The sequence below is a fragment of the Pseudorasbora parva genome, chromosome 1, assembly GCF_024679245.1.
Source record: "Pseudorasbora parva isolate DD20220531a chromosome 1, ASM2467924v1, whole genome shotgun sequence".
Classification (NCBI taxonomy): domain Eukaryota; kingdom Metazoa; phylum Chordata; class Actinopteri; order Cypriniformes; family Gobionidae; genus Pseudorasbora; species Pseudorasbora parva.
In genome coordinates, this window is record NC_090172.1 from 54,726,626 (window position 1) to 54,754,329 (window position 27,704).

At 37.2% G+C, this 27,704-nt stretch overlaps 1 protein-coding gene and 1 long non-coding RNA gene across 2 annotated transcripts; one reads left to right on the forward strand and one right to left on the reverse strand.

Annotated features, from left to right (window-relative positions):
* LOC137077609 (uncharacterized) lies at positions 1 to 27,528 on the reverse strand. Its single transcript, XR_010905272.1, has 5 exons — positions 27,248 to 27,528; positions 18,117 to 18,247; positions 14,032 to 14,204; positions 3,747 to 3,877; positions 1 to 714 (listed from the first exon to the last, which is right to left on the reverse strand). It is a non-coding gene; the product is annotated as an uncharacterized lncRNA (long non-coding RNA).
* Positions 19,686 to 22,839, forward strand: LOC137077578 (uncharacterized). Its single transcript, XM_067445252.1, has 6 exons — positions 19,686 to 19,735; positions 20,450 to 20,806; positions 20,918 to 20,959; positions 21,106 to 21,231; positions 21,367 to 21,419; positions 22,564 to 22,839. Exons 1-6 carry the CDS (start codon positions 19,693 to 19,695, stop codon positions 22,678 to 22,680), a joined length of 738 nt encoding a protein of 245 aa, XP_067301353.1. The 5' UTR covers positions 19,686 to 19,692; the 3' UTR covers positions 22,681 to 22,839.
* Positions 27,529 to 27,704: the final 176 nt, after the last annotated feature.

A 27,704-nucleotide genomic window follows, 5' to 3' on the forward strand; every position in this document is an offset into this window, starting at 1 on the left:
TGTAAAATGTACAGGTTGTTCTGTAAATATATTTACCTTTTTACAATATAATTTACGGTTTCAGTTATTCTGGCAACCACAGGTGCTAGTTTTTTTCCCTGTAAAAGCAACAGGATTTTTTTAGCAGTGTACATAATATAGTACAAATTGATAAATCAAGCAGAAATGAATTTCTGACAGTAATACTTCCTACTGAGTTTCTTGCTTTTGGTGAGGATGTTGACAAGTGACAAGAAGTATCAATAGAGGGCAGTATGTGACTGTCTTTTCCCTAAGGTCTTTTTTTTCTTTTCTTTTTAAAGCCTACAAAGCCACAACACTTTGTGAATTAAACCATGAAACACAATAAAGACATCAAACTCACAGACTGTTACAGACTAATTTAAAACTAAGTTGCATTATACTCGGTCTGTAAAATTTACAGAAATTCAAAGTCTGTGCAGTTTTCTAATAGTGTAGATCACTGCAGTAAACGTTACATTATTTGTGAATTTGTGATTATTTGTGAGTATGTTTCAAACACTGATAGGTTTATTCTCACCCACACAAGCGTGACTGTGCAACGATGTGTCTACGGTCAGAGAGCGGCAAGAGCGCATCATTTCCTGAAGAAACTGAGACAGGAAGAAGCCACTCAGAGCAAAGTGAGAAACGCTGAGGTGATGTTCAACAGAGAGCTGCCTCTTTACATGTGATGAAGTCTGCAGTAGTGGTCTGTAACAAAATAAATGATTTCATATATGATTATTTATTTGCACGTCAGAATATCTGTTTACAACATACATTCAAATACTGATAGAAGCCACATCAGATGGATCATTAAATGTACGCTATTATTAGTCACATCTCAGGAACGCAACACATCTATGATTTAACATCCAAATCAACGAATGAGTTTAAAAAATAATAATAATAGAGGCATATTTTTCCAATGAGCCTTTGCTGAAATGAATGTTTATTTTATTTATTCATTTACATTTAATAATAAGAAACATAAATCAGCGAGTGGTGATCGGTAAGTGGTGTGGCTTGAGTTTCTTTAATGAAACACAAATGTTTGTTCGTTGAGAAGGATGTTTTTGTGGTTATGATTCAGAGACGGGCTTTAAAACAGAAGCGAGAGGTCAGTCCTGGGGGTGGAAAATGATCAAACCACAATGTGTGCAAGCAATGCATGTACAAAAGACTGAGCCAAAGTGCAAACAAACATCTCAGGATCTAATTTAGCTTCATTTTTTCTCTATATATACTTTTATTAAATGCAATATTGTTTTTCCAATTTTTATTTTAATACTAATTAAATGTATTATTATTATTATTATTATTTTTATTATATTGAACATTACGTTTTAAATAAACTTTTTATTTTGGTAAAGCGGCTTTAAACAGAAACTCTGCTCTGACACTTTTCTTTGTGTGTGTGTATTGAAAGGTGTTGGTTAGATCAATCAAATATTTAACACATCTGTGAATGTCAGTGCTGGTCCGCTGAAGTTCACATCAACACTTCTCTCTCTGTACTGAGCAGCTTCTCTCGGTCACTCTTTCACAGGAAGTGATGCTTCTGACAGTCTCTGCCTTCTGATTGGAGCGTTCACATCCTATGCATTGTTTGTGCAAAAGCCTGTGGTTTGGGTTAACCCTGATGTTAAAATAAACCCAAATCAGATAGCATGTCTCACGATAATCAGATAAACTGAGCTGATCGGTTGTTTTATGTGCAGGGGAGGCGTTCGTTTTGACCTCAGTAAACATGCATGTGGTATTGAGACGCATAAGTATGACACTCAAGATAAAAGTGTCAGTTTGACATCATGACCACATGCTTTCTGAAAATAACTGATCATCAGATTATTGGGCAAATTTCCATGTGGTTCATAACATACTAAGATGAATCAAAAAAACTGTTTACTAACTGCATGCAGTGGAGGCTTTCAAACTAACCGAATCTGCTGGCTAAAGATGCAAAATTCACCTGGTTACACTTTATTATAGTCCACTTTAGACATTCTACTGACTAGAAGTAACTTTTCAACTACATGACTCATTAATTTAATTAACTCTCATTAGAGTATTAGTAGAGTACTCTTTATTAGAATAAGTTTACTCACATGCCAAGTTACTTAATGGTGCACTATGTAGTATTTTTGCAGTAAAGTATCCAAAAACAGCTAGGCCAGCGTTATATATTTTGTTCAGCTGAGTTCTTACAATATCCCAAATGTTTCCAACTATTTGTAAATTGTGAGAAAATTCCTATTTTAACCAAGGAGCCGGGACGTCTGAGACGCCTATCAATTGCATCATATCTGCGTTACCCTCGGTTTCCGGTTTTATTAGACAGAAGCGCTTTACTCTTAGCAGTGTGAACAAGTGTCACAGCAGAACGCACAGTGTAACGTCATAACATCATTTTAAACACACTTAAATGTATCTAATATCATAAACAGACCTGCATTACCTCATACTCATGACCAGAAAAGTGAAAATGGCGCCGGCGACTGTGTCCCGTCCCGACATAATAAAAGTCCTGCTGCTCGCAAGCCGAGTATTTGCTTAACAATCGCTCCAGCGGCTGTGCTCAGCTCCACAACACTCAGTCCTCCTCTGCTTTACACTACAGTAACCTTAATAATCACATCCATGAACATGATTTCTGCCCGAGTCCTATCCCGATTATTTTTCATCGGCTGTGAGGTGAAAACCACTGAGCTCAAACTTGGCGTCATCAAACTACCCTTTTTTTTCCTCTAACTGATGGAATAATTACATAATGCAGCTTTAAAGTCTGTTAGGGTCCATCAAACTAAAGTGTTAGCAGATATTAAAGGTGCAGTGTGTAATATTGACAGCTAGTGGATGAAATGGGTACTGCAGTTCAAATTCAAAATATTGGAGAGAGTTGTTTCTCCCTCCTCCTGTGTTCAGACTGTCAGTCCACATCTGATTTTTGTGCATGTCCAATGTTATCTTAACCAATTTGTATGTATTTTACAAGGTGGCTAATTCATATGAATCCGTACGAATTGTCTAAACCCGTGACGGGTAGGTTTAGGGGCGGGTTAGGGGTAGGTCATTTGTCATTTGACAGCACGGAATAAATCCACACAAACAGACTCCTGTTTGACAGGTTGACTTTTTTCCACGTTTTAACATGCTTCCGTTCATAGTGATCTTTAGATGCCGAGGCTTTTTGGGTGGAAGCTGTGATCTCTGACCCGGTTTGTTTGAAGGCTTCCATGGCAGCAAGTGCTGTGTTTTTCACAAACTGGAAACTGAAATACTGTGAGTAAATTGGCAGAGGACGGGATCACTCAGACCAAAACAAAAACAGACAAATGACTGGTAGTTCACCTGTAGTTGCATTTACTTATAGTTAGTAGAATAGGTCAGAAAGTTCTCAGATTTAATTTAAAAATATCTTAATTTGTGTTCTGAAGTATAAACAACGGTTTGGAACGACATAAGGGCGAGGGATTAATGACTAATAAATGATTAATTTTCATTTTGGGGTAAACTTACGTTTTAAGTGGACTATCAAAAATAAGTGTGTTACCATTAATGTTTGAATACGAGCGTTTATCTTGCTTTGAGGTAGATGTGGTGTCTACAGTCAAATAAGACATCTTTGGTGATAAAATTGTTTAATTAAAAATATGAAGCGTTAATAAAAAATATCAAAGTAACATTTTTATACTGCCATTAATTTAAACTGGGCTGCTACGGTGAAAATAAAATAATCGTACTCATTCTGTCCTCGTCACCACTATCAGAGAAGACCAGGAGATCGAAAAACTGGACAACTGTTCTTCTCAGCCAAGTCATCCATCTTTCTTCTCAGACTCGCTCCACTTTAGTTGGGTAACGCAGTCAAGACCTGCAGAAAAATTAACAAATCAATGAGCAGATTACTTGGCCTTGCCTTTGTTGCATAATAAAAACCAGACCTTATTTTATCTCTTTCAAACAGCTGGTTTAGGTCTTAGCTAACAACTAGATTAACTGCTAGTTGAATCAAATCATTAAACGTCCATCAAAGAATGCACACACTTTTTATTTGGTCACTTTTATAAAAAAAAGTATATAACATGAATTGTAACCAATATAATGAGTCTCTGTCCGTGGTGCTGAAATCCTACTTATGAAGAGTGTGTGTTGCCTCATGGGATTTTTTTTTGGATCCTGATATTTTGCATTAGATTATATGAATTAATTATCTCCAGATCTGTGAAAAGGGTGACCACCTGCTAATAAGCCGAAGGGGGGACAAAGAGTATGTTTCGGGGGGACAATGTGGGACACTGCCTGGCGCGGCGATGCGGCCCACCCCACGGGCAGTGGTTAGTGGTTTACCCATTTCTAGCACATAGCAGCTTACATGGTATATTAATAATGCCCTATTTCCCTAAACATGTGTAAATGCTGATGTATGCTCATGAATTGGCCAACCAATGTGTATTTTTAACATAAAATTTTAAAAATTCAATGAACTGACAGATTACGATTCCACTTACGATTTACTTTAGCTAGCCTATTTTACTTTATTTATTTTTTATTACAATTTACTCACTTTAAATAAATTATAATACAAAATTATAGGATTGACAGTAATTGTAGTTGCTCAACACCACAGGAACAGTAAAAATTAAGTTAAAGTAAAAGTAAAGTTAACTCCAGAGGTTCACGGAACGAGAAGGGGAGGAAGGATGGGGAACTTCCATGTTAGTAAAGTCTGCACTGCAAAAAAAAAAAAAAAAAAAAAAGCATTCTTACTTAGTATTTTTGTCTTGTTTAAAGTCTAATTATCTAAAAATTCTTGCATTAAGAAACATTTACTAGACATGTAAAAAATTATTGTCTTGTTTTGGGGGAAAAATAGCTCAAAATTAAGCAAAATAATCTGCCAATGGGGTAAGAAAATAATCTTGTTTTCTGTTTGAATAACGATTATTTTTCTTACCCCATTGGCAGATTATTTGTCTTATTTTAAGCAAAAACTGTCTTAGTTTTGAGTTATTTGTTCCCAAAACAAGACAATAATTTTTTACATTTTTTAAATGTTTCTTAATGCAAGAATTTTTAGATATTTAGACTTGAAACAAGACAAAAATACTAAGCAAGAATGCTTTTTTTTTTTTTTTTTTTTTTTTAGTGCAGACTTTACTAACATGGAAGTTCCCCATCCCAACAATTACTTTTGCTTGTCTAGTAAATACTTGTTTTAAGAATTTTTAGATATTTTGACAAGAAACAAGACAAAACTACTAAGAAAGAAAAGCATTTTTTTGATGATGTCGTTTGACATCATATTTTACTCTCCATGTCCGATTAAGAAAGACGTTTTGCAAAGGTGACAAAAAGCTCTCTCGGTATCCACCTCAACAGCTTTCAGTCACACATATTAATTGTTCGAGTCTTTCTTGTACCCACTCCTTCTCTTTTTAATTGATGATTGCCGTCATTTTTCGAATAGGAAAGTGCGCATCTAAAAAGTTCCAATTGTGTCTGGTATGCACGTCCGTGTGCTGTCATGACAACAACGAAAAAGTTGACAACAGCAGTTCAACTGAGGGGTGGGTGTGGCAACAGTAGCGTGCTGATCTGTCAAGTAATGTTGGTTTGGCTGCCTGAGGCAAGAGGATATAGAGCGACCAACTTTTTTTTTGAGCAAGCATTAATTATGCGTGACACGGTCTCAATTTGCGGGACGCATGAATTTGGCTTTAAACGCTGTGCGCGCACGCGCTACGCGGGACGGCTGGTCACCCTATATGTGAATGATGTGGAAGTCATTTTTAAATATAAATAACATTTGTGATAGTGTTCAATTCTTACACTTCATACTAGGCCTTTAATATAACACAAGCGTCCTAAAACACGAGGTCAGACATCACAGAGTTGTAGTTTAGTCAGTCGGTTCAATGGAAACTTTCAGCCGCTGAGGTGTGAGCACTTTCTTTCCACTCTCGATCTTACTAGGTGACAGTGAGGTTTTTTTGAAGCCTGGGCTCATAGTCCAAAACCACAAGACCAGTGCATAAAGTGCCATGCTCCACCTTCAATCAACATCTTTCGACTTTCTGATCTCATACAGGGCAGACGTGTTTTCTCACTGCTCCCGCTCCGCTCTAGCATTTGCTCTTTTTTGTCTTGTCAACTCTTTTTCTCTGACCCCCTGCTTGCTGGACTCCTGAAAATACTGAAATGGAAATGATTAACTGGACACTCAGCGCAATTGACAAGATTTTCCCACTAAAGAAGGGTGCACCGGGAGAACCCGTCTGCCACCCCCCACCGTCTCCCTATTTCTCTCGGTTGGGAGGTCAGCTTGACAGCTGGGTCTGCTATCATTCCCTGAGCACTGCCTTATCTCTCTTCATGGACAAGTCACAGAACTGAACTGTAAAAATCTTAAGTTATGGCTAACATTCTCACAACACAAGCTCAGACTCGCATCATACAGACCCCAGCCCCATCCCACCCCTCCATTCGTCTGCCTCCTCCTTTCCTCTCTTCTTCCTTGTCAGGGGTTAACAGCTTATGACCCAGGACCAGTAGTGAAGAAATGAAGACCAAAGGTGTTTCTCAATGTCAAGGAAGGATCCTCGGAAGCCAGAATTCCAAGGATGCTACGTCATCGACATCCGACGAAGGACTGTTCCAATGTCGAGGATCCTCGGAATTTCAACCAAGGTCTGAGTCCTTCGTTCGAAAAATATTTCATATAGAGGAAAGGATGCATATGAGTAGCCTTCGCGCTCTTCACGTTCTCAAATCACCCACAATACTATGCGATCAGCTATGCTATCTTCAGACGTTCGCGGAGTCGGAGCGTGAACGGGGCAAATATGCTTGTAACGGGGTTCTTAGATGGGAAGGAAGGAGGCGGGAACCGGCGAACGTTTAAAAACTTTATAATAAATAATAAACAAAACGAAAGTAACGCGGGTAAGCCCCTCATGGACGACTGCCCGCACACACATAATAAAACATAAACAAACCATACCATAAAGTCCAGGCCTAGTCCTCTCTCGTCTTCCACACTCCTCTATTTATACTTCCGTCACTCTGCCGTGAGCCGAGACTGGTGTGGCGATCAGCTGCCGCTCATTATCACTCCACCGGCCCGCTCTCACGCTCCCTCGCCTCCCTGCTTGCCACAATGCTTTTATTTACATTACTTATATTTACTACGGTTATAACAAATGTTTGGTAAAGTTTACAGTTTAAATGCCGGTACAAATTACTACTGTATTGATATAAAAAATATACAAATAACGTAACACATTACATTATTGATGGGCCACTGATGGCCAACGGACCTTGTCACTGATGTAATGACGCAATGATGTGCACTTGCTGGACTGTTCGATTTACGTGTTCTCCGAATGCTAAAGAGGAGCCTCGCCTAGCCTCTGAAGGAAGTGACTTGGAAGGATCAGTTCTTCCAAGGAAGCATCCTTGACATTGAGAAACACCTCAAGAGTCAGGAGTGTAAATAATTAAGAAAAATTTACTTAAGGATAGTTTGCAGTTTCAAAAGCAGAAGCCAGCTTCAAGTCTCACTGGGAGTTTGTAGGCCGCGCACCCTCTCTTCCCGTTTCGTTGCCCCGCCCTATCGTACATACAATTGTCCCAACAGTTATACCGTTTTCAAGGTCTATCTACATCATTCGGATTGGCTCAGATAAAATGCAATGTAAGAAACTTTCCACACATAGACAGACAGGAGCACATATATCGCCAAACTAGGTAGACAAGTCGTCGCCCCATAACCAGATGGGTCAGTGCTGTGATGCAGATTTTTTTCATTATATTTTCATTTAAGATCTCTGAGAAATTAGTTTATTTTTTCATTTTTTATTAGTTCATAAAAATTCAACATGTAATAGAAAATCCTCAAGTGCTCTTTCAAAGTTGTTCTAAACGGTGTAAATTAAAGTCAGCTTTGCTACTGATGGCAGCATGGACAGAGTAAAGCCACTCCCCCTTCAAATAAATAAAGCTCAATTCAGTTCTTCTCAGTCGAGTCGATATGACTGGAACGTAAACATGAATTTGTCTTCAACACTTCCTCTGATGCTCTTTTTATTAGGTAAATATACATTTGTGATATTTGCTATATATTTTGAGACAATGAATGATTGCCATGAATTTAATAAATAATATATAGATTATATCATATAATTTGCCAATGCTTAGATATTTAAATATAGTTAAATAACTGATTTTGAAAACCTATGGCAAAGCTATTTTCAAGACGCATTGAGAAACAGTTTACTTCAGTACTAGATTCTGAACAATCTTATCATTAGTCATTTACGTTCATATATTTTATTTGCAGTTTTAAAGGGAGAGTTCATCCAATTCAAATATTTTACTTTATTAATTTTACATTTTTAAAGGACTGCAACAATTTTATTTCGCAGTCATATTCCCCGTACATACTACTTATTATAGTAATGTAATAACTGGGTAATAACTATACTACCCCTAAACCTAACCCATGTATTTACCTTATGCCCAGTACTTTCTTAGTACATGTATTGTAAAATAAAGTAACAGGAACGGTCTTCATAAGATCTTCTTTTAAGCTCCACAGAAGAAAGTCACATCATATCACTGAAAGTACTGTGTTACATGAATTACTTTGTCATTTCAGACATGACACACAATATTGTAGATTCAGTTTAAATGCAAAATGCAGCTTACATTTGTATCTGAATCGATGTCTTCTTTTTTGCTTCTTATGACATTATTGTTTGTTTTCAGGTCTCATCTTTGTAAAACCAACATCTTTAACTTTGGTGAAAGAGGTAAAGCGTGGAACTACGGTCTCTCTTCTGTGTTCAAACCTCTTGACAGAGCCCAGTTACATAGCCTGGTACAAGCAGATAAATGGATCTCTACCACTCTGTGTTGTTACTCAATATGTGAATGAAAGAGAAGCGGACTCCATATATTTCAACGGCTTTAAGAAGGATCATATAGAGATGTCAGTGAACAAAACATTTTCTTCCCTGAAGATTGTCGATGTAGACGTTTCTGACTCAGGAATGTTTTACTGTGGAAGTTTTTTGAGGAACTACATGAAGTTTCATGATAAAACACAGTTAGTGGTAATAAATGGTAATATCCGAGTCTTCATTTGATCTGCTGGGATCATTTATTTATTCCAAACATATTCAGACTATTACTATTAATTCTTTTGTATTGTTTTTGTTTTTTTATCTTTAAAGAGACTAATCCGTTTAAAGAGGATATTGCAGATGCAGATTGTGGTATGTGTCTCCCAGTTTAAAAGAGAAACTCAATTTGACACTCTTTCATTGCAACTTTTCTTTATTTCTGTCTTTCAATAATAATCTTGTTCTCTCCGTCTTTCTCCTTCTCTCTCTTTTTTTATTTATTTGAATGGTTTTACCAGATGCGGCTGAAGACACATCCAGATCCTGTCACGTCTATTATACCCTGACTCTGATCTTGAGCGGTTTGGTTTTGCTTCCCACTGTTTTTGCGATCGTAGTCTTGATCAGAAACAAGCAGAGACGAGGCACGTAAACAACACATGTACCTAATAACAAAAACCTTTAACCATTAGATGAATTGTTAATACGTTTCTGTACTGCTGATATCAGTAATGATAAGTGCTGTTTAGTAATAATAAGGACTGTCTTGTTTTTTTTAGGTACTCAGCACCACAGTAACAATGAAGAGATGAACAAACAGTTTCAGCGAAAGGTATTTCAAATAAAATTTATGTTGTTTCTATTATAGGGGAGGCTGGTTGTAACATTATTTCAAAATGAGCTGCTATAAAAATGATTGAGTAAATTTGTTTAATGCATGTACAAAATTTAAAATGATATCCATGTTTTTATGGTGTACCAAACCTTTTGCCTATTTGATTGTGTACTTTCATAGCATGCATTTTTTATGTTGCCAGGAGCTAGATGTTTTCACGCACGCTGTCTTTATAATCCAAAAGACGAGAGGAAATTAAACGAAAATTACGAGGAAAAATTAAGACAGAAAAATTAAACAAGGAACTGGAAATAATATCAACATCAGTGCAAGACAAAGGACTGAAACTGAGGGCTTACATACACAGGGATAGCAATCAACAGAACAACAAACAGGTGTGAACTAATCAGAACAACACTGCGGTAACAAACAAGTTGAGGGAAAACTAGATCAAACCAAAACACGGGGACAAAAAAAAGAAGGAGAAAAAAACAGCAGAACAGAACCTACGGTACATGACAGATGACTTGACATACACAGGTCTAAAGCATCGGGTATACTTCATCTCGCACGCGCAGCTTTCAAAGTAAACTCAATCACTGATCGGCACGGATGGCTCGATACATGCGCAGTGCAATTTTTTTTATACTCTACCAGACATCGGAGGGCAGCACCGAGTCCAGTCATCAACAGGACATTTGCTCGGGAGGATCAAAAAAGTAAAGTAGCGGATCAACCGCTGCAAAAAATTTCAGAAGAAACAACAACACAAACTTTGACAAATGCTCATCAAGTTTGCCGCCCATTATAGCGTTTAACTAATTTCTAAAGCTTGTTGTGTTTCAATAGCTTTTTCATTCTATATTTTGACGACTACACACTGTGCACTGCCTTTCTTGCACTGTTGTACCCGCAACGTCTGCGCAGTCTCAAAAATGGGCTGCATGTGGACAGGGTGTGCGGATGTCCACAAACCCTCCTGATGACGAAAAGGACGTCATGGGGAAGGTGTGCTGACGGCCAAAGTATACTTTGGGCTTAAGTTTAGACGGGAAGAAGAGCAGAAGACCAGTAAGAAGCACGAGGGACGTGGAGCCAAACGTTGTTTATGCTGCCACACGCTGATCCACAGATTATCAGTCCGCTTGTCACAAAACACAAGTGAAACTGCTTTTGTTAAACTAGTTGGGCTTTTGACTGTTGTTGTGATTTATCTTGTTATATACTATTTTATGTACAGCACTTTGGTCCATATCTGTAGTTTTGAAAGTGCTTTATAAATTAAATTGGAGTTGAATTGAATTGAGTTCAGGGCCGTGAAAGGCAGTGATGACTCTAGGGCCCCTGGCTTTAGAGGGCCCCTGCAGCCCATCCTACACCCCCACCCCCACCAGGGGCCCGGATACCCCAGCTACAGCCCTAGTTGAGTTATAAGAAAAACACATTTTCAGTGCCTTTTGAAAGTAGCCTACTGCATTTTTTTCTGCATTCTGTTACAAATTGCTTCTGTGTAAATTATATGTTAGTACAATCACTACGGCCTTAAAGGGATACTTCACTGCTTTTTCATATTAAACTATGTTATTCCCTTAACTAAAATGAGTTGATACATACCTCTCTCGTCTCAGTGCGTGCACTTAATCTCTCTGAAGCGGGGTGACGATCTGATAGCATTTAGCTTAGATCTATCAGATCGTCGGCCCGCGTCAGAGAGATTAAGGGTGTGTTCACACTTGTAGTTCGGTTCGTTTGGTTCGGACCAAAAAACAAAAACAAACATAATAGTCCTAGTCCGCTTAGCGTTCACACGGGCATTTTTAACAGCGAACCTAAAGTTACCGAACCAAAGGCACAGGGAGACGCTCACAACCTGATTGGTCGGTTTATATGATGTAGGAGCTCGTTTACCGAACATTCAAAACAATGCTGTGTGCTGGATTACTCGCGCAGGCATTTTATGCGTGTACATGGTATTATTTTTTACCAGAGAACTCATGAAGAGCTCATGAAATGTTCAAAACATTCAAAACAACGCTGTGTGCTGGACTAAACGCGATCATTTTATGCGTGTAACACATTTGGCATTATTTCTTACCAGAGAACTCATGAAGAGCTCATGAAATGTTCAAAACAACGCTGTGTGCTGGATTAAACGCGATCATTTTATGCGTGTACATGTGGCATTATTTTTACCCGCTGAGAACTCATGAAGAGCTCATAAAATGTTCAAAACATTCAAAACAGCAGCAGGATTTGCTCCGTTGTGCAGAACAGAGACGGCCGCTGTCGTCTGCACCTGCTAATAATGGGCAACACAGGAACTTTGATGAGAAGAGCCAGGTATGCTTTTTGTGTGTTTTTTCTAGCATTTTCGAAACATGCTCGTCTGACCAAATATTGATTAGGCACTTCCTCGTTGCTCCACGTTTGCCCTCTAATGTTAAAGTTACTCATTTTGGATACACCGATCTTTCCGCGTCGTCAAATCAACTGCATTATGCGTCGCATCTTGTGACATTACGTCCGGTTTTTGGTCCTTTTACATGTCTTCGGTCCGTGTTGCGTTCATATATCAATCGAACCGCACCAGAGTTCGTTTGGAAGCAGACCGAGACCCATCTTTTTAGCGGTCTCGGTCCGCTTGTTTGGTGCGCACCAGGGTTCGGATGGCAGCGTTCACATATGTTCAAATGAACCGCACTAACCGAGCAACCGCACCAGGGTTCGTTTTAATCGAACCAAACATGACAAGTGTGAACGCACCCTAAGTGCACGCTCAGACGAGAGAGGTATGTATCAACTCGTTTTAGTTAAGGGAATAACAGTTTAATATGATAAAGCGGTGAAGTAACCCTTTTAACCTTTGTGACAGAAAAACAATTTTACTTTTAAATTTTTACATCTAGATTTTGACAAAAATTACAAAAATGTAAAATGTGTACCTTGAATGCAATGTAAGTCGCTTTGGATAAAAGCATCTGCCAACTGCATAAATGTAAATGTAAAATGCAGATTTTAAAATTTATAATTTCACATTTGTATTTACTAATTCCTGTTTTTATAGTGATACACAGTTTTCACATTTTAAAACATTCAGTTGATAAAGTAATTTCTGCAATTGCAATTCCTGTGTAAAAGCATTTACGGCATCTCTAGTTACCCCACCTCTAGTTACCCCAATTTAGTTACCAAAAAATTAAAATTAAAATTAATTAATTCAGCTTATCAGTATTACTAAATGAATGATTTAGGCAGACTTTCACATCACATTTAATCCTTTAATCTTCAAAAGATGATTTGACTTTAATTTCAAGATTCTTAAAGCAATATAACAGCAACAAATATTTTTATTTAAAAAATTTAAAAAACTCATCAACATTATTTGCTATAAATACTACTAATGCTACTTTGAATGATGATAATCTGTGAAAAATGTGTGAATAAATAGTCTCTTCTTGCCAGAGCTTGAGTTAATTTGAGCTCATTGGTATAGGGCCCAGGATAGGAGAGATGTTTTCTGAGCTCTTTATACATTGATCATTCCAGTTATTATGGGTGTAAATTATTCCCTGATGAGAATATCCTGAAAACAGGAAATATTGATAAATCAAGCAGAAAGGAATTCCGGACAGTAATACTTCCAACTGAGTTTCTTGCTTTTGGTGAGGATGTTGACAAGTAACAAGAAGTATTAATAGAGAGCAGTATGTGACTGGCTTTTCCCTAAGGTCTTTGTTTTATTTAGTTTTTGACAAAGCCACAAAACTTTGTGAATTAAGCCATAAAACCAATCACAGTCATGTGCAAATGAAAGAAATTAAACTCTCAGACTTTTCTAGAAAAAAATATAGACAACTAAGTTTTATTATACAGAAATGCATTAAGTTTGTAGCCTAGAAATCTAGACGCACCCTAGCGGCAGCAAATCTAATCTGCCCACGAGTGTCGTCTAAAAATTGAGTTTTGCTGACCGGATACGGCGAATGTTTAATCTATCAACGAGCTCTGCTTCACCTTCGTTGCTCTGGTTGGTGTAGCGCTATCCTATCGCGTGCAGAGGGAGTTTGAAAGACAACTGTTTATCCCGCCCCTCAGATTGAGCCCTGTCAATGGTGAGTTTCCAGTACCAAACATCTTGATGTGGGTCTGGCTTGTCAGGCTATAAAGTTTGTGCAGTTTTCTAATAGTGTAGATCACTGCAGTTAACGTTACATTATTTGTGAATTTGTGATCTCAGACGTTGAAGTGAGTATGTTTCAAACATTGATAGGTATACAGTATTCTCACCCACACAAGCGTGACTGTGCAACGATGTGTCTACGGTCTGAGAGCGGCAAGAGCGCATCATTTCCTGAAGAAACTGAGACAGGAAGAAGCCACTCAGAGCAAAGTGAGAAGCGCTGAGGTGATGTTCAACAGAGAGCTGCCTCTTTACATGTGATGAAGTCTGCAGTAGTGGTCTGTAACAAAATAAATGATTTCATATATGATTATTTATTTGCACGTCAGAATATCTGTTTACAACATACATTCAAATACTGATAGAAGCCACATCAGATGGATCATTAAATGTACGCTATTATTAGTCACATCTCAGGAACGCAACACATCCATGATTTAACATCCAAATCAACGAATGAGTTTAAAAAATAATAATAATAGAGGCACGTTTTTTCAATGAGCCTTTGCTGAAACGAATGTTTATTTTATTTATTCATTTACATTTAATGATAAGAAACATAATCAGCGAGAGGTGATCGGTAAGTGGTGTGGCTTGAGTTTCTTTAATGAAACACAAATGTTTGTTCGTTGAGAAGGATGTTTTTGTGGTTATGATTCAGAGACGGGCTTTAAAACAGAAGAGAGGTCAGTCCTGTGGGTGGAAAATGATCAAACCACAATGTGTGCAAGCAATGCATGTACAAAAGACTGAGCCAAAGTGCAAACAAACATCTCAGGATCTAATTTAGCTTCATTTTTTTCTCTATATATATTATTTTATTAAATGCAATATTATTTTTCCAATTTTTATTTTAATACCAATTCAATTTATTATTATTAATTATTATTATTATTATTATTATTATTATTATTATTATTATTATTATTATTATTATGAACATTACGTTTTAAATAAACTTTTTGTTTTGGTAAAGCGGCTTTAAACAGAAACTCTGCTCTGACACTTTCTTTGTGTGTGTGTATTGAAAGGTGTTGGTTAGATCAATCAAATATTTAACACATCTGTGAATGTCAGTGCTGGTCCGCTGAAGTTCACATCAACACTTCTCTCTCTGTACTGAGCAGCTTCTCTCGGTCACTCTTTCACAGGAAGTGATGCTTCTGACAGTCTCTGCCTTCTGATTGGAGCGTTCACATCCTATGCATTGTTTGTGCAAAAGCCTGTGGTTTGGGTTAACCCTGATGTTAAAATAAACCCAAATCAGATAGCATGTCTCACGATAATCAGATAATCTGATGAACTGAGCTGATCGGTTTTTTTATGTGCAGGGGAGGCGTTCATTTTGACCTCGGTAAACATGCATGTGGTATTGAGACGCATAAGTATGACACTCAAGATAAAAGTGTCAGTTTGACATCATGACCACATGCTTTCAGAAAATAACTGATCATCAGATTATTGGGCAAATTCCCATGTGGTTCAGAACATACTAAGATGAATCAAAAAAACTGTTTACTAACTGCATGCAGTGGAGGCTTTCAAACTAACCGAATCTGCTGGCTAAAGATGCAAAATTCACCTGGTTACACTTTATTATAGTCCACTTTAGACATTCTACTGACTAGAAGTAACTTTGCAACTACATGACTCTCATTAAAATTAGTTACTTAAAGTCAGTCTGTTAGGGTCCATCAAACTAAAGTGTTAGCAGATATTAAAGGTGCAGTGTGTAATATTGACAGCTAGTGGATGAAATGGGTACTGCAGTTCAAATTCAAAATATTGGAGAGAGTTGTTTCTCCCTCCTCCTGTGTTCAGACTGTCAGTCCACATCTGATTTTTGTGCATGTCCAACGTTATCTTAACCAATTTGTATTTTACAAGGAGGCTAAATCATTTGAATTCGTACGAATTGGCTAAACCCGTGACGGGTAGGTTTAGGGGCGGGTTAGGTGTAGGTCCTTTGTCAGCACAGAATAAATCCACACATACTAGGGATGGGACGAAATATCGTTTGACAAAATATCGCGATACAAAACGTGACGAAACGCATCGAGGTGGAAAAAATGGATCGCAAAATAAAGATAGATGGCACTGCTGCATGATTTGCGTAGTATATAAATAATTTAGTGTATTGTGTGTGTTTGTGTGTGTGTGTGTGTGGGGGGCAGACATAACAAAACGCAGCGCGCATTTTCTGTTTGATCTGAGTAGTTGTTGGAAAAAGTGAGAGCAGTCAGACAAAGGATGTAGCAGCAAATATTAATACGGAAAGAAAATGGTTGACATTAGCATTAATATTCTAAACCAAAAATGCAGTTATTGCCTACATAAACTACCATCTTTTTTGTTTAACTTTTATTAGACTCCAGAAAGAAAAGTGTGTTTTTTCACTGAGCACTTTCTCTGCAGTCTGAGCGCGATGCACTGCAGCTCACTCTCGCTCATGTCTGAGGTAAATCATTAACACCATCACCCCGCTTACAGTACACGTGTTTTATTGAACTAAATACATTACAATGGGCTAAAACGAATGCACAGGTTACTTTCCTGAACAAGCGCGCTCCCGAGTCATCCGTGTTCTTCACACTGTCCACGTGAATCGCGGCCCAGTTCGGCGCGCACACGCAAAATACCGGCAGTTCAATAGGGAATGCGGATCTCTTAAAGGGGCTGCACTATATTCCTACTCGTGTAATATGGACCTCCTCCAGGTATGGTGTGGTTCTGGTTTGCTCACTGGTACACTTTAACAATTTTTCATACGAACTTTGCCCTGTTCTGAATTAAACTGCCAGTGTAAAAACTCCCATTATATTGTTAAAATGAGAGAAATCACTACTTACTCATTATTTTTAAGTTTAGGCTTAAGAGACATGAACAATTTCTTAGATAAACATATCTATGACCTTTGATATGTCTAGTCTTCATGCTGTATTGATTATTATTGAATAAGTATGGTTTCACTTATAATAAATGTACATTTGCATAAAGCATGCAAATTATTCCATACCTATGTTGATTAGAGTATTAAAAACTTAATTTTAACTTAATTTAAGATACATTTACAATTGCTAAAAAGGTGCGATTAAATTGCGAATAATCACGAGTTAACTCATGACAATCATGCAGTTAATCGCGATTCAATATTTTAATCGATTGACATCCCTACAGTGCCCGCCACAATTATTGGCACCCCTTTTTAAGATGTGGTCGCGGACTTCTGAAAATTCTCCTTTTTTTAAACAACATAGAACCAAAATGCAAAAAAAGAGAAAAATCCTACCTTTCGTTTAAGTACATTACTTAGGTGATAAAAAAAAAAAAATCACAGATTTGGAAAGAAAAAAAAATATTGTGATATCGTATCGTGACGTATCGTATCGTAACCCTGGCATATCGAGGTGCATCGTATCGTGAGTTTAAGTGTATCGTCCCATCCCTAACACATACAGACTCCTGTTTGACGAGTTGATTTTTTTTTTTCGCGTTTTAACATGCTCCCGTTCATAGTGATCTTTAGATGCCGAGGCTTTTTGGGTCGGGTGGAAGCTGTGATCTCTGACCCGGTTTATTTAAAGGCTTCCATGGCAGCAAGTGCTGTGTTTTTCACAAACTGGACACCAAAATACTATCAGTAAATTGGCAGCGAACAGCATCACACAGACCAAAACAAAAACAGACAATACGAAGCGTTAATAAAAATATCAAAGTAACATTTTTATACTGCCATTAATTTAAACTGGGCTGTGTGACAAGCAGCGAGGCGAGGGACCGTGAGAGCGGGCCGGTGGCGAGTGATAATGAGCGCCAGCTGCGCGACACACTGGTCTCATCTCACCAATGTAATAAACGACTCTTAGATGGGAAGGAAGGAGGCGGGAACCAGCGAACATTCAACAACTTTAAATAAACAAAACAAAAATAAACCGCGGGTAGCCCCTCACGGGCGACTGCCCGCACACACATAACAAAACAAACAAAACTCAACGTAAAGTCCAGGCCTGGTCCTCTCTCATCTTCCACTGTCTGTGCTCCTCCTTTTATACTCCAGTCACTCCGCCATGGTGAGACGAGACCGGTGTGTCGTGCAGCTGGCACTCATTATCACTCGCCACCGGCCCGCTCTCACGGTCCCTCGCCTCGCTGCTTGCCAAGGGCTGCTACGGTGAAAATAAAATAATCGTACTCATTCTGTCCTCGTCACCACTATCAGAGAAGACCAGGAGATCGAAAAACTGGACAACTGTTCTTTTAAGCCAAGTCATCCATCTTTCTTCTTAGACTCGCTCCACTTAAGTTGGGTCACGCAGTCAAGACCTGCAGAAAAATGAACAAATCAATGAACAGATTACACACACTTTTTATTTGGTCACTTTTATAAAAAAAGTATATAACATAAAATGTAACCAATATAACAAGTCTCTGTCCGTGGTGCTGAAATCCTACTTATGAAGAGTGTGTGTTCCCTCATGGAATTTGTTTTGGATCCTGATATTTTGCATTAGATTATATGAATTAATTATCTCCTGATCTGTGAATGATGTGGAAGTCATTTTTAAATATAAATAACATTTGTGATAGTGTGAAATTCTTACACTTCATACTAGGCCTTTAATATAACACAAGCGTCCTAAAACACGATGTCAGACATCACAGAGTTGTAGTTTAGTCGGTTGGTTCAATGGAAACTTTCAGCCGCTGAGGTGTGAGCACTTTCTTTCCACTCTCGATCTTACTAGGTGACAGTGAGGTTTTTTTGTAGCCTAGGCTCATAGTCCAAAACCACAAGACCAGTGCATAAAGAGCCATGCTCCACCTTCAATCAACATCAGATAACAGAAAAATATTGTTTCATACTACACTACAACTATGCAAAAATATTTTGCTCAATCTTTTATAGTTACACATTTTGTACAATTTTCATATTAATTGAGAGGCTAAAAATTATCACACACACAAACTGTGTGACCAATTTGCTCTTTATATAGCTCTGATGACTTGCAACATTTCAAACATGTTCACAATCATATACAACAGAAATGGCTCCACCTAATGACTGAGCTTTATTTTCATTGTTTTGAGAAGAGACTTTCAGAAGATTTAGCAACGCAAATCTGTCAGTAAGCTTTGTGTGTGTATGTGTATGTGTATGTGTATGTATATGTATATGTATATGTATATGTATATGTATATGTATATGTATATGTATATATATATATATATATATATATATATATATATATATATATATATATACACACACACACACACACACACACACATACATATTCATATTTAGACCATAAACCTTTTATTTCAGACGTTTAGCCTTAAGTTCATTGTGATGGTGCCAAATGTGAGATTTTAAAATACATTAAAAACAAATAACTGCTGTATTTTATTATGTTTATTATTTTACATATATGTATAGCTAGGTGTATAGATCTACTCAGAAGTGATTTGACGCTGATTTTCTTTCTCTTTCTACAAAAAGAAATCAAAATCTAGAGAATTTGTTTTAAAAACTTAGATCATTTAAGATCTCTGAGAAATTAGTTTATTTTTTATTTTTATTAGTTCATAAAAATGCAACAGGTTATGGAAAATCCTCAAGTGCTCTTTCAAAGTTGTTCTAAACGGTGTAAATTAAAGTCAGCTTTGCTACTGATGGCAGCATGGACAGAGTAAAGCCACTCCCCCTTCAAATAAATAAAGCTCAATTTAGTTCTTCTCAGTCGAGTCGATATGACTGGAACGTAAACATGAATTTGTCTTCAACACTTCCTCTGATGCTCTTTTTATTAGGTAAATATACATTTGTGATATTTGCTATATATTTTGAGACAATGAATGATTTATATATTAAATAATATGTAATGTGTAGCTAGTATACTATACCAGGCGTAGACATATGTTCTACAAAATCTGTTTATATCATATAAATTGCCATTGCTTTATCATTTAAATATCATTAAATGATTTTGAAAACACGGCAAAGCTATTTTCAAGACGCATTGAGAAACATCCCATATTGTAGTTTTAGGGTTTAGGACTATTCTGAACAATCTCATCACTTTCATATATTTTCTTCACAGTATTAAAGGGAAAGTTCATCCAATTCAAATATTTTACTTTAAGGCCTCCAACAATGTTTTTGCTGGCACTTTATTTTGCAGTCCTGTTCCCCATACATTATACTTAATACATACCTATTATAAAACTGGATGCTAACCCTAAACATAGTTACCTTAAATTACCCAGCACTTTCTTAAGTTTACATACTGTAAAACAAAGTGCTAACATGTTTTTGGACACCAATGACCTTCGTAAGATCTTTTTTTAAGCTCCACAGAAGAAAGTCACATCATATCACTGAAAGTACTGTGTTACATGAATTACTTTGTCATTTCAGACATGACACACAATATTGTAGATGCAGTTTAAATGCAAAATGCAGCTTACATTTGAATCTGAATCGATGTCTTTTTTGCTTCTTATGACATTATTGTTTGTTTTCAGGTCTCATCTTTGTAAAACCAACATCTTTAACTTTGGTGAAAGAGGTAAAGCGTGGAACTACGGTCTCTCTTCTGTGTTCAAACCACTTGACAGAGCCCAGTTACATAGCCTGGTACAAGCAGATAAATGGATCTCTACCACTCTGCGTTGTTACTCGATATGTGACTGAAAGAGAAGCGGACTCCATATATTTCAACGGCTTTAAGAAGGATCATATAGAGATGTCAGTGAACAAAACATTTTCTTCCCTGAAGATAATCGATGTGGACGTCTCTGACTCAGGAATGTTTTACTGTGGAAGTTTTTTGAGGAACTACATGAAGTTTCATGATAAAACACAGTTAGTGGTAATAAATGGTAATATCCGAGTCTTCATTTGATCTGTTGGGATCATTTATTTATTTCAAACATATTTAAACTATTACTATTAATTCTTTTGTATTGTTTCTTGTTTTTTTATCTTTAAAGAGACTAATCAGTTTAAAGAGGATATTGCAGATGCAGATTGTGGTATGTGTCTCCCAGTTTAAAAGAGAAACTCAATTTGACACTCTTTCATTGCAACTTTTCTTTATTTCTATCTTTCAATAATAATCTTGTTCTCTCCGTCTTTCTCCGTCTCTCTCTTTTTTTATTTATTTAAATGGTTTTAACAGGTGCGGCTGAAGACGCATCCAGATCCTGTCACGTCTATTATACCCTGACTCTGATCTTGAGCGGTTTGCTTTTGCTTCCCACTGTTTTTGTGATCGTAGTCTTGATCAGAAACAAGCAGAGACGAGGCACGTAAACAACACACGTACCCAATAACAAAAACCTTTAACCATTAGATGAATTGTTAATACGTTTCTGTACTGCTGATATCAGTAATGATAAGTGCTGTTTAGTAATAATAAGGACTGTCTTGTTTTTCTTAGATACTCAGCACCACAGTAACAATGAAGAGATGAACAAACAGTTTCAGCGAAAGGTATTTCATTCTCCATTATAGGGGAGGCTGGTTGTAACAATAGGGTTTAAAAATGAGCAACATCTATGAAATCCCTATAGTTGAAAGTACAGTATAAGTCCCTGTGTACAAATATAATCAAAATCATTCCAAAAAAACGAAATGCTTTGGTTTCTGCTCCGGTTTATTATATTAAATGTTAAGCCTGTATAAATATATATTTTTTTAAATGGCTCAGCGGACAGGGAGGGTTGTCTGCTCAGCCAACTCAACTATGACTAAAAGTAAACTTTATTTTTAGTAAAATGTATTAATTTTACAATACTGGTTGTTTCAAAGCAGCTTCACGCAGTGTTAAACAGGAAAATAATGCAACTGAATGTTATTTGGCTGTACAGCCGTTCTGGAGAAAACAGATGTCATCAGCTCATTTCAGTTATCTTATAGTGACAATGTGGGCAGATCTAGAATTTATTTGATTTAGTTAATTTAGTTCAGTAATTCAATTTATTTGGATATTTAGTTGAAAATTGTGTGTTCCCAACTTAGCAAGCAAGCCAAAGGCGACAGTGGCAAGGAATCAAAAAAGTGACTATGTTTGTCAATTGTCTGCACATATATCAATCATATTTTTTGTCAATTATAATTTATATTGTTTTTTAAAAAATAAATGAAAATAAATAAATAAATGAAACTCAGGTAAATGTACAGGCTGACAGCAACGAAACGGCAACAACACCGGACGAAGAAACTTAAAAGGGCTTAAATATACAAAATAACAAATGGCAAAGTAAAAGGGCTTAAATATACAAAATAACAAATGGCAAAGTATGAATATCCACCATGGTGACTAACTAGTGGCAAGAAGACTTTATTAAGGAAACGTAACTGAAGAGAAACAAACTAGTCCATGAAAATAAAACTAATTGCCTGCAGAATTTGATAGTTTGCTTCTATAGTTAGTTTAGATCGCTGAAACCAAAAGGGCATTAAACAGAGTGGATTGAAGAATTTTGACAAAATAAAAAAAGTAATTTGGTTAATCAATGTATAAAAGTTGATATGCATGTGCTTTATGGTTTAAAGTGTTACTAACCTCCTCAGTTTCACCTATTTGATTACGTACATTCATAGCATGTTTGCATTTTTTAATGTGCTTTTCCAGGAGCAAGATGAAGACTTGAACTATGCAGCTCTAAATTTAGACAAGAAGAAGAGCAGAAGACCAGTAAGAAGCACGAGGGACGTGGAGCCAAACGTTGTTTATGCTGCCACACGCTGATCCACAGATTATCACACCGCCTGTCACAAAACACAAGTGAAACTGCTTTTGTTAAACTAGTTGGGCTTTTGACTGTTGTAGTAATTTATCTTGTGATATTATGCTATTTTATGTACAGCACTTTGGTCCATATCTGTAGTTTTGAAAGAGCTTTATAAATTAAATTGGAGTTGAGTTGAATGAAGTTCAGGGCTGTGAAAGGCAGTGATGACTCTAGGGCCCCTGGCTTTCAGAGGGCCCCTGCAGCCCATCCTACACCCCCACCAGGGGCCCGGATACCCCAGCTACAGCCCTAGTTGAGTTATAAGAAGCAAATACATTTTCAGTGCCTTTTGAAAGTATTGCATTTTTTTCTACATTCTGTTACAAATTGCTTCTGTGTAAATATGTTAGTACAATCACTGCGGCCTTAACCTTTGTCATGACAGAAAATCTATTTTACATAATGTATAGTTTTAGATTTGAATTTATAACTTTACATTTTTATTCACTAATTCATGCTTCATAGAATTAATTTAAGATTTAAAACATTAATTTTATAAAAAAAATTCTGTAATTGTGTGATTCTGTAACTCCTGTGTAAATGCATTCATGGCACCTCTGCAACATTGAACAACATTACATTTGTTACTGTGAGACCTGATAAAGTCAGTAATGTGGAGTCAATCAACTGAAGACAGGTGAATTTGAAACAAACCTGGGATGTACATTTCTGCTCATAAGTTTACACATCTCTTGCAGAATATGCATTAAGAGCCGGTGGGTATACGTGTTTTGAATGGGATGATTGGGACAATAAATTGAACTTATTTTGTCTTCTGGGAAACGTGTAAATATTTCATGCAGATTCTAAAGGGAAACGCTAAATCAAATAAATATATATTTAAACAAAATAAGAAAAGTGTGCACCCCTCAGCTCTTAATGCATTGTGTTGCCATCTTGAGGACAAGTTCATGTTTTCACTGTAAAGGGATCAAATAAGCAAAACATGCTAGAAAAACAATGAATGTGCAGGAGGGTTTTTCTGAATAAAGGACTCAGGACAAACAAGGGACTCATGATTAACTACTATAAGCATACAAACAGTCATTGATCATCCAGGTAACACAATATAAGATTCAAGGATCTCACCAATCAGGCATAGCATTATGACCTAATATTGTGTTGGTCCCCTTTTGCTGCACTGTGTATTCTGACACCTTTCTATCAGAACCAGCATTAACTTCTTGAGCAATTTGAGCTACGGTAGCTCGTCTGTATGATCGGACCACACAGGCCAGCCTTCCCTCCCCACGTGCATCAATGAGCCTTGACCACCCATGACCCTGTGGCCGGCTCACCACTTCCTTGGACCCCTTTTGACAGACACTGACCACTGCAGACCGGGAACACCCCACAAGAGCTGCAGTTTTGGAGATGCTCTGACCATCACAATTTGGCCCTTGTCAAACTCACTCAAATCCTTACGCTCGCTCATTTTTTTCCTGCTTCTAACACATCAACTTTGAATACAAAATGTTCACTTGCTGCCTAATATATCCCGCCCACTAACAGGTGCCGTGTTGAAGAGATAATCAGTTTTATTCACTTCATCTGTCACCAATAATGTTATGTCTGATGAGTGTATAAACTTTTGAACTGTTTTTTTTTTTTTTTTTTTAAAGGGGTCATATAATGGTACATGCACTTTTACAAGTTGATTGTATTGAAATGTGTGTTGGCAGTGCCTGTACACAACCATCCTATTACGATAAAAATCCATCCAGTGTTTTTTTTTTTAATCTCCTTATATGTTTTCTCCTGTCTCAAACTGAGCCATTCAGACGGTCGGACGCCCCTTCCACGACGGTTGATTGACAGCAGCGTTTCACCTCAGACCTGCCCTGAGTGAGCTCTATCATCAGCACAGTCTGCCATTACGCTGGAGCAGAATGGAGTCTAAGTGATTGTGGTGTTCTGTTCTTGGGTGTAATAATGAACACAGCAGTCATTTTGATGTTCCTAGATCCAAACCGCTGTGGACGCAGTAGCTGAGTTTTGTTTGTCGGGAATATTACCCGAATCAACGTCAATACTTTTGTTTGCGTCGCACAAATCATTTATCACCAGATTGCTTTAAAAACAATGGTCAGTACGAAGCAGGTTTTGCTAAGAAGCTGCTCCTGAAAAAAAGATTGGTAATGTACCAGCTCTTCGTGTTTCTGCTGCACCTCCAGAAGAAGTGAGTATAGTTTGAAACGCGTGCACGCTTCACGATGAATGCTGCTAAAGTTTACAGGGTAAGTTAACTTGCATTACAGCATGCTTTCTATGTATGATGTTCTCAATATAATTCATAATCCCACGTTTATAAGGAACAACTCATTATGGTTATTGTGTTATTGGTGAGAAAGTTAATGTGGTAACACTACACTAAGCTTACTTCTGTAGAAGGTTTAAAACAGTGTCTGTTGAAACATTCCTGTGGTGACCGAATGTCAGTGCTCCAGCCCTGACAGTTGTACCTAACACTGCATAGATAGTGTTACGCATCACAGACAAGCCTACATATACCGGAAAAAAAAATTCATGACCATTAGCTGTAACATCAATTTTTCAATCAACTAACGTATACATCAGTAAACACATAACATTTGCGCTAACATTACCCTGCCAGAACATACAAAGATAGATCAAAGTGATATGAAGTTAAACCAACCATTCAGAAATGTCCTGTTCGCCGGGCCGTCATCCAGTTCCGGGCTCAAATTGATACCTTGTGGACTACATGTCAACATCTGTTATGTGAAACTATAGGGTATGGCTAGCCTAGAAATCTAGACGCACCCTAGCGGCAGCAAATTTAATCTGCCCGCGAGTGTCGTCTAGCAACTCTCAATACCCTTCTGAGCTGTAATCGCCTAACTCTTGCCGGGCCAATCACATCGTGTATAGAGTCAGTGGGCGGGGCCATAATGACGACAGCTGAGTTGCGTTTGCGAGCTTCTAGTAAACACAGAAACTGGCGAACGGCGGTCTTTTCCTTTCTTTGTTGTGAAGCACTTTGTGATTTTTATCTATGAAAAGTGCTATACAAATCAATTTCACTTACTTACTTACTTTTGAATCAGCTTTGACCGCGACTCTGGAAGACTTGGAGTTAAGCTTTTCTCCGAGAAAAGAACGGCACTGTAGTCATATGATTGGATATTTTGGGGGTATGTAGACTTATGAGCATAACTCTATAGTGTGATCACTCTCGATAACTGAATGGGGTGGATCAATAAATCAATTAAATAAATAATATATCAATTAAATAAATAAATAATAAAAATGTATTAATCAGGTCATCTTGTGATTTTAATTATAATTTAGTGTAAATACTTCAGTAATTCAGGCAATTTTATTTTCATATCCATTTAGACATGTTTGTAAAAATGTACACGAATATTCTTAAAGCAATTTGACAGCAACACATTTTAATTAAAAAAAGAATACTTATCAACATTACTGCCAATAATGCTACTTTTAATATAATTTTTAATGAAAATAATAATAATCTATGAATAATGTGTGACCCATACAGTCTTTTCTTGCCAAGTTTTCAATAGGGTTAATTGTAGTGCTCATTCATTATTTTTGGGGGGAAAATGTACATAATGTATTTTGAGTCTACAATGAGGAAAACACACACACACACACACACACACACACACACACACACACACACACACACACACACACACACACACACACACAATAGAAACAACATTTGTTTTCTAGATGTAAATGATTCCTGGTTGAGAATATCCTGATGTATGTCAGACCCAGCAGACATTGTATTCTCCTGCACAGAAACCTGATAGACTCATACAGATTCCAGATTCCTAGATTTGCATATAGTCTCTTAAGTCTTTACAGAAAGAATAAAGGCAAAGCTAAAGGGAATCAAAGTGTATGACTTCTTTGTCATTAAGCTAGGGAAAACACCACCACAATAATAATAATAATAATAATAATAATAATAATAATAATAATAATAATAATAATAAGAATAATACCTGATATCTTATTTTGATCTTCTGCTTTACCAAAAAAAAAAAAAAAAAGCTGTTGTCTTTCAATCTAGTCAGTCATCATTACTGGCAAGAAATAACATTCACAATTGGATCATCCAAAAAGAAGTCACTTCCGTGAAGGAAATATGAGTCGGTATTTTAAGGTTCATTGGTTCAGACTTCAAAACACTGAATGAACTAAACCAAGACAAGCACGCCTGCAATTTGAAAACCTGAGTAACTTAGGCCTAAAGCCTAGCCTTGCTAACTAATGCCTTCACATGCTAACGGAAATTTCATACTTCTCACTTCTGAAAGTCGTGATTATGAGCTCATTAAGTTAAAATTTTGACTGAGAGGGTATTCACGTCCCATCTTTTAACTAGGAAACTAGAAGGCTATTAATGATCATTCCGATAGCACATGCAGGCAGCATAAAGCCCATTTTCACTTATCACTTTTATAAGATCTTCTTTGCCCAAATGACAGGCTTAAACGGGGAGCTTAGGGAGAATAAAAGCATGTTTACCTTTCTGTCCATATTACGGTTTTATCATTGCCTTCTTTATTCGCATAATCCTCGGTGTCATCCGGTTCATGGTTCATGCTGTATCAATGCTGTATGGTCTTAAAAAGGGGGGGAAGATTCCATTGGATATGTTTGGACGGCTGGTTCATGTTTACAGCACTTGTCAAAAAATAGGTATAACAATCGCTCTTGTCTATATTGAACGCGATATTAAATTTAAATTTCCCATTTTGTTCCACGTAACAAAGTTCTTCGAAGTTTTGCGTTCTTGTATAATCAGCTGCACCTGCAATCACTCGGAGGGCGTTCCCAGTCCCCACTCATGTGTAATGTGGCCAATCAAATGACGCTGCGACAGTTTCACCCCACAGGATGGACAGAAAATGACAAAAAGGAATGCTCCAGACAGTATTTTTTTATTGGCGATAATCCTGTTGATATTTACAGGTAAACATAG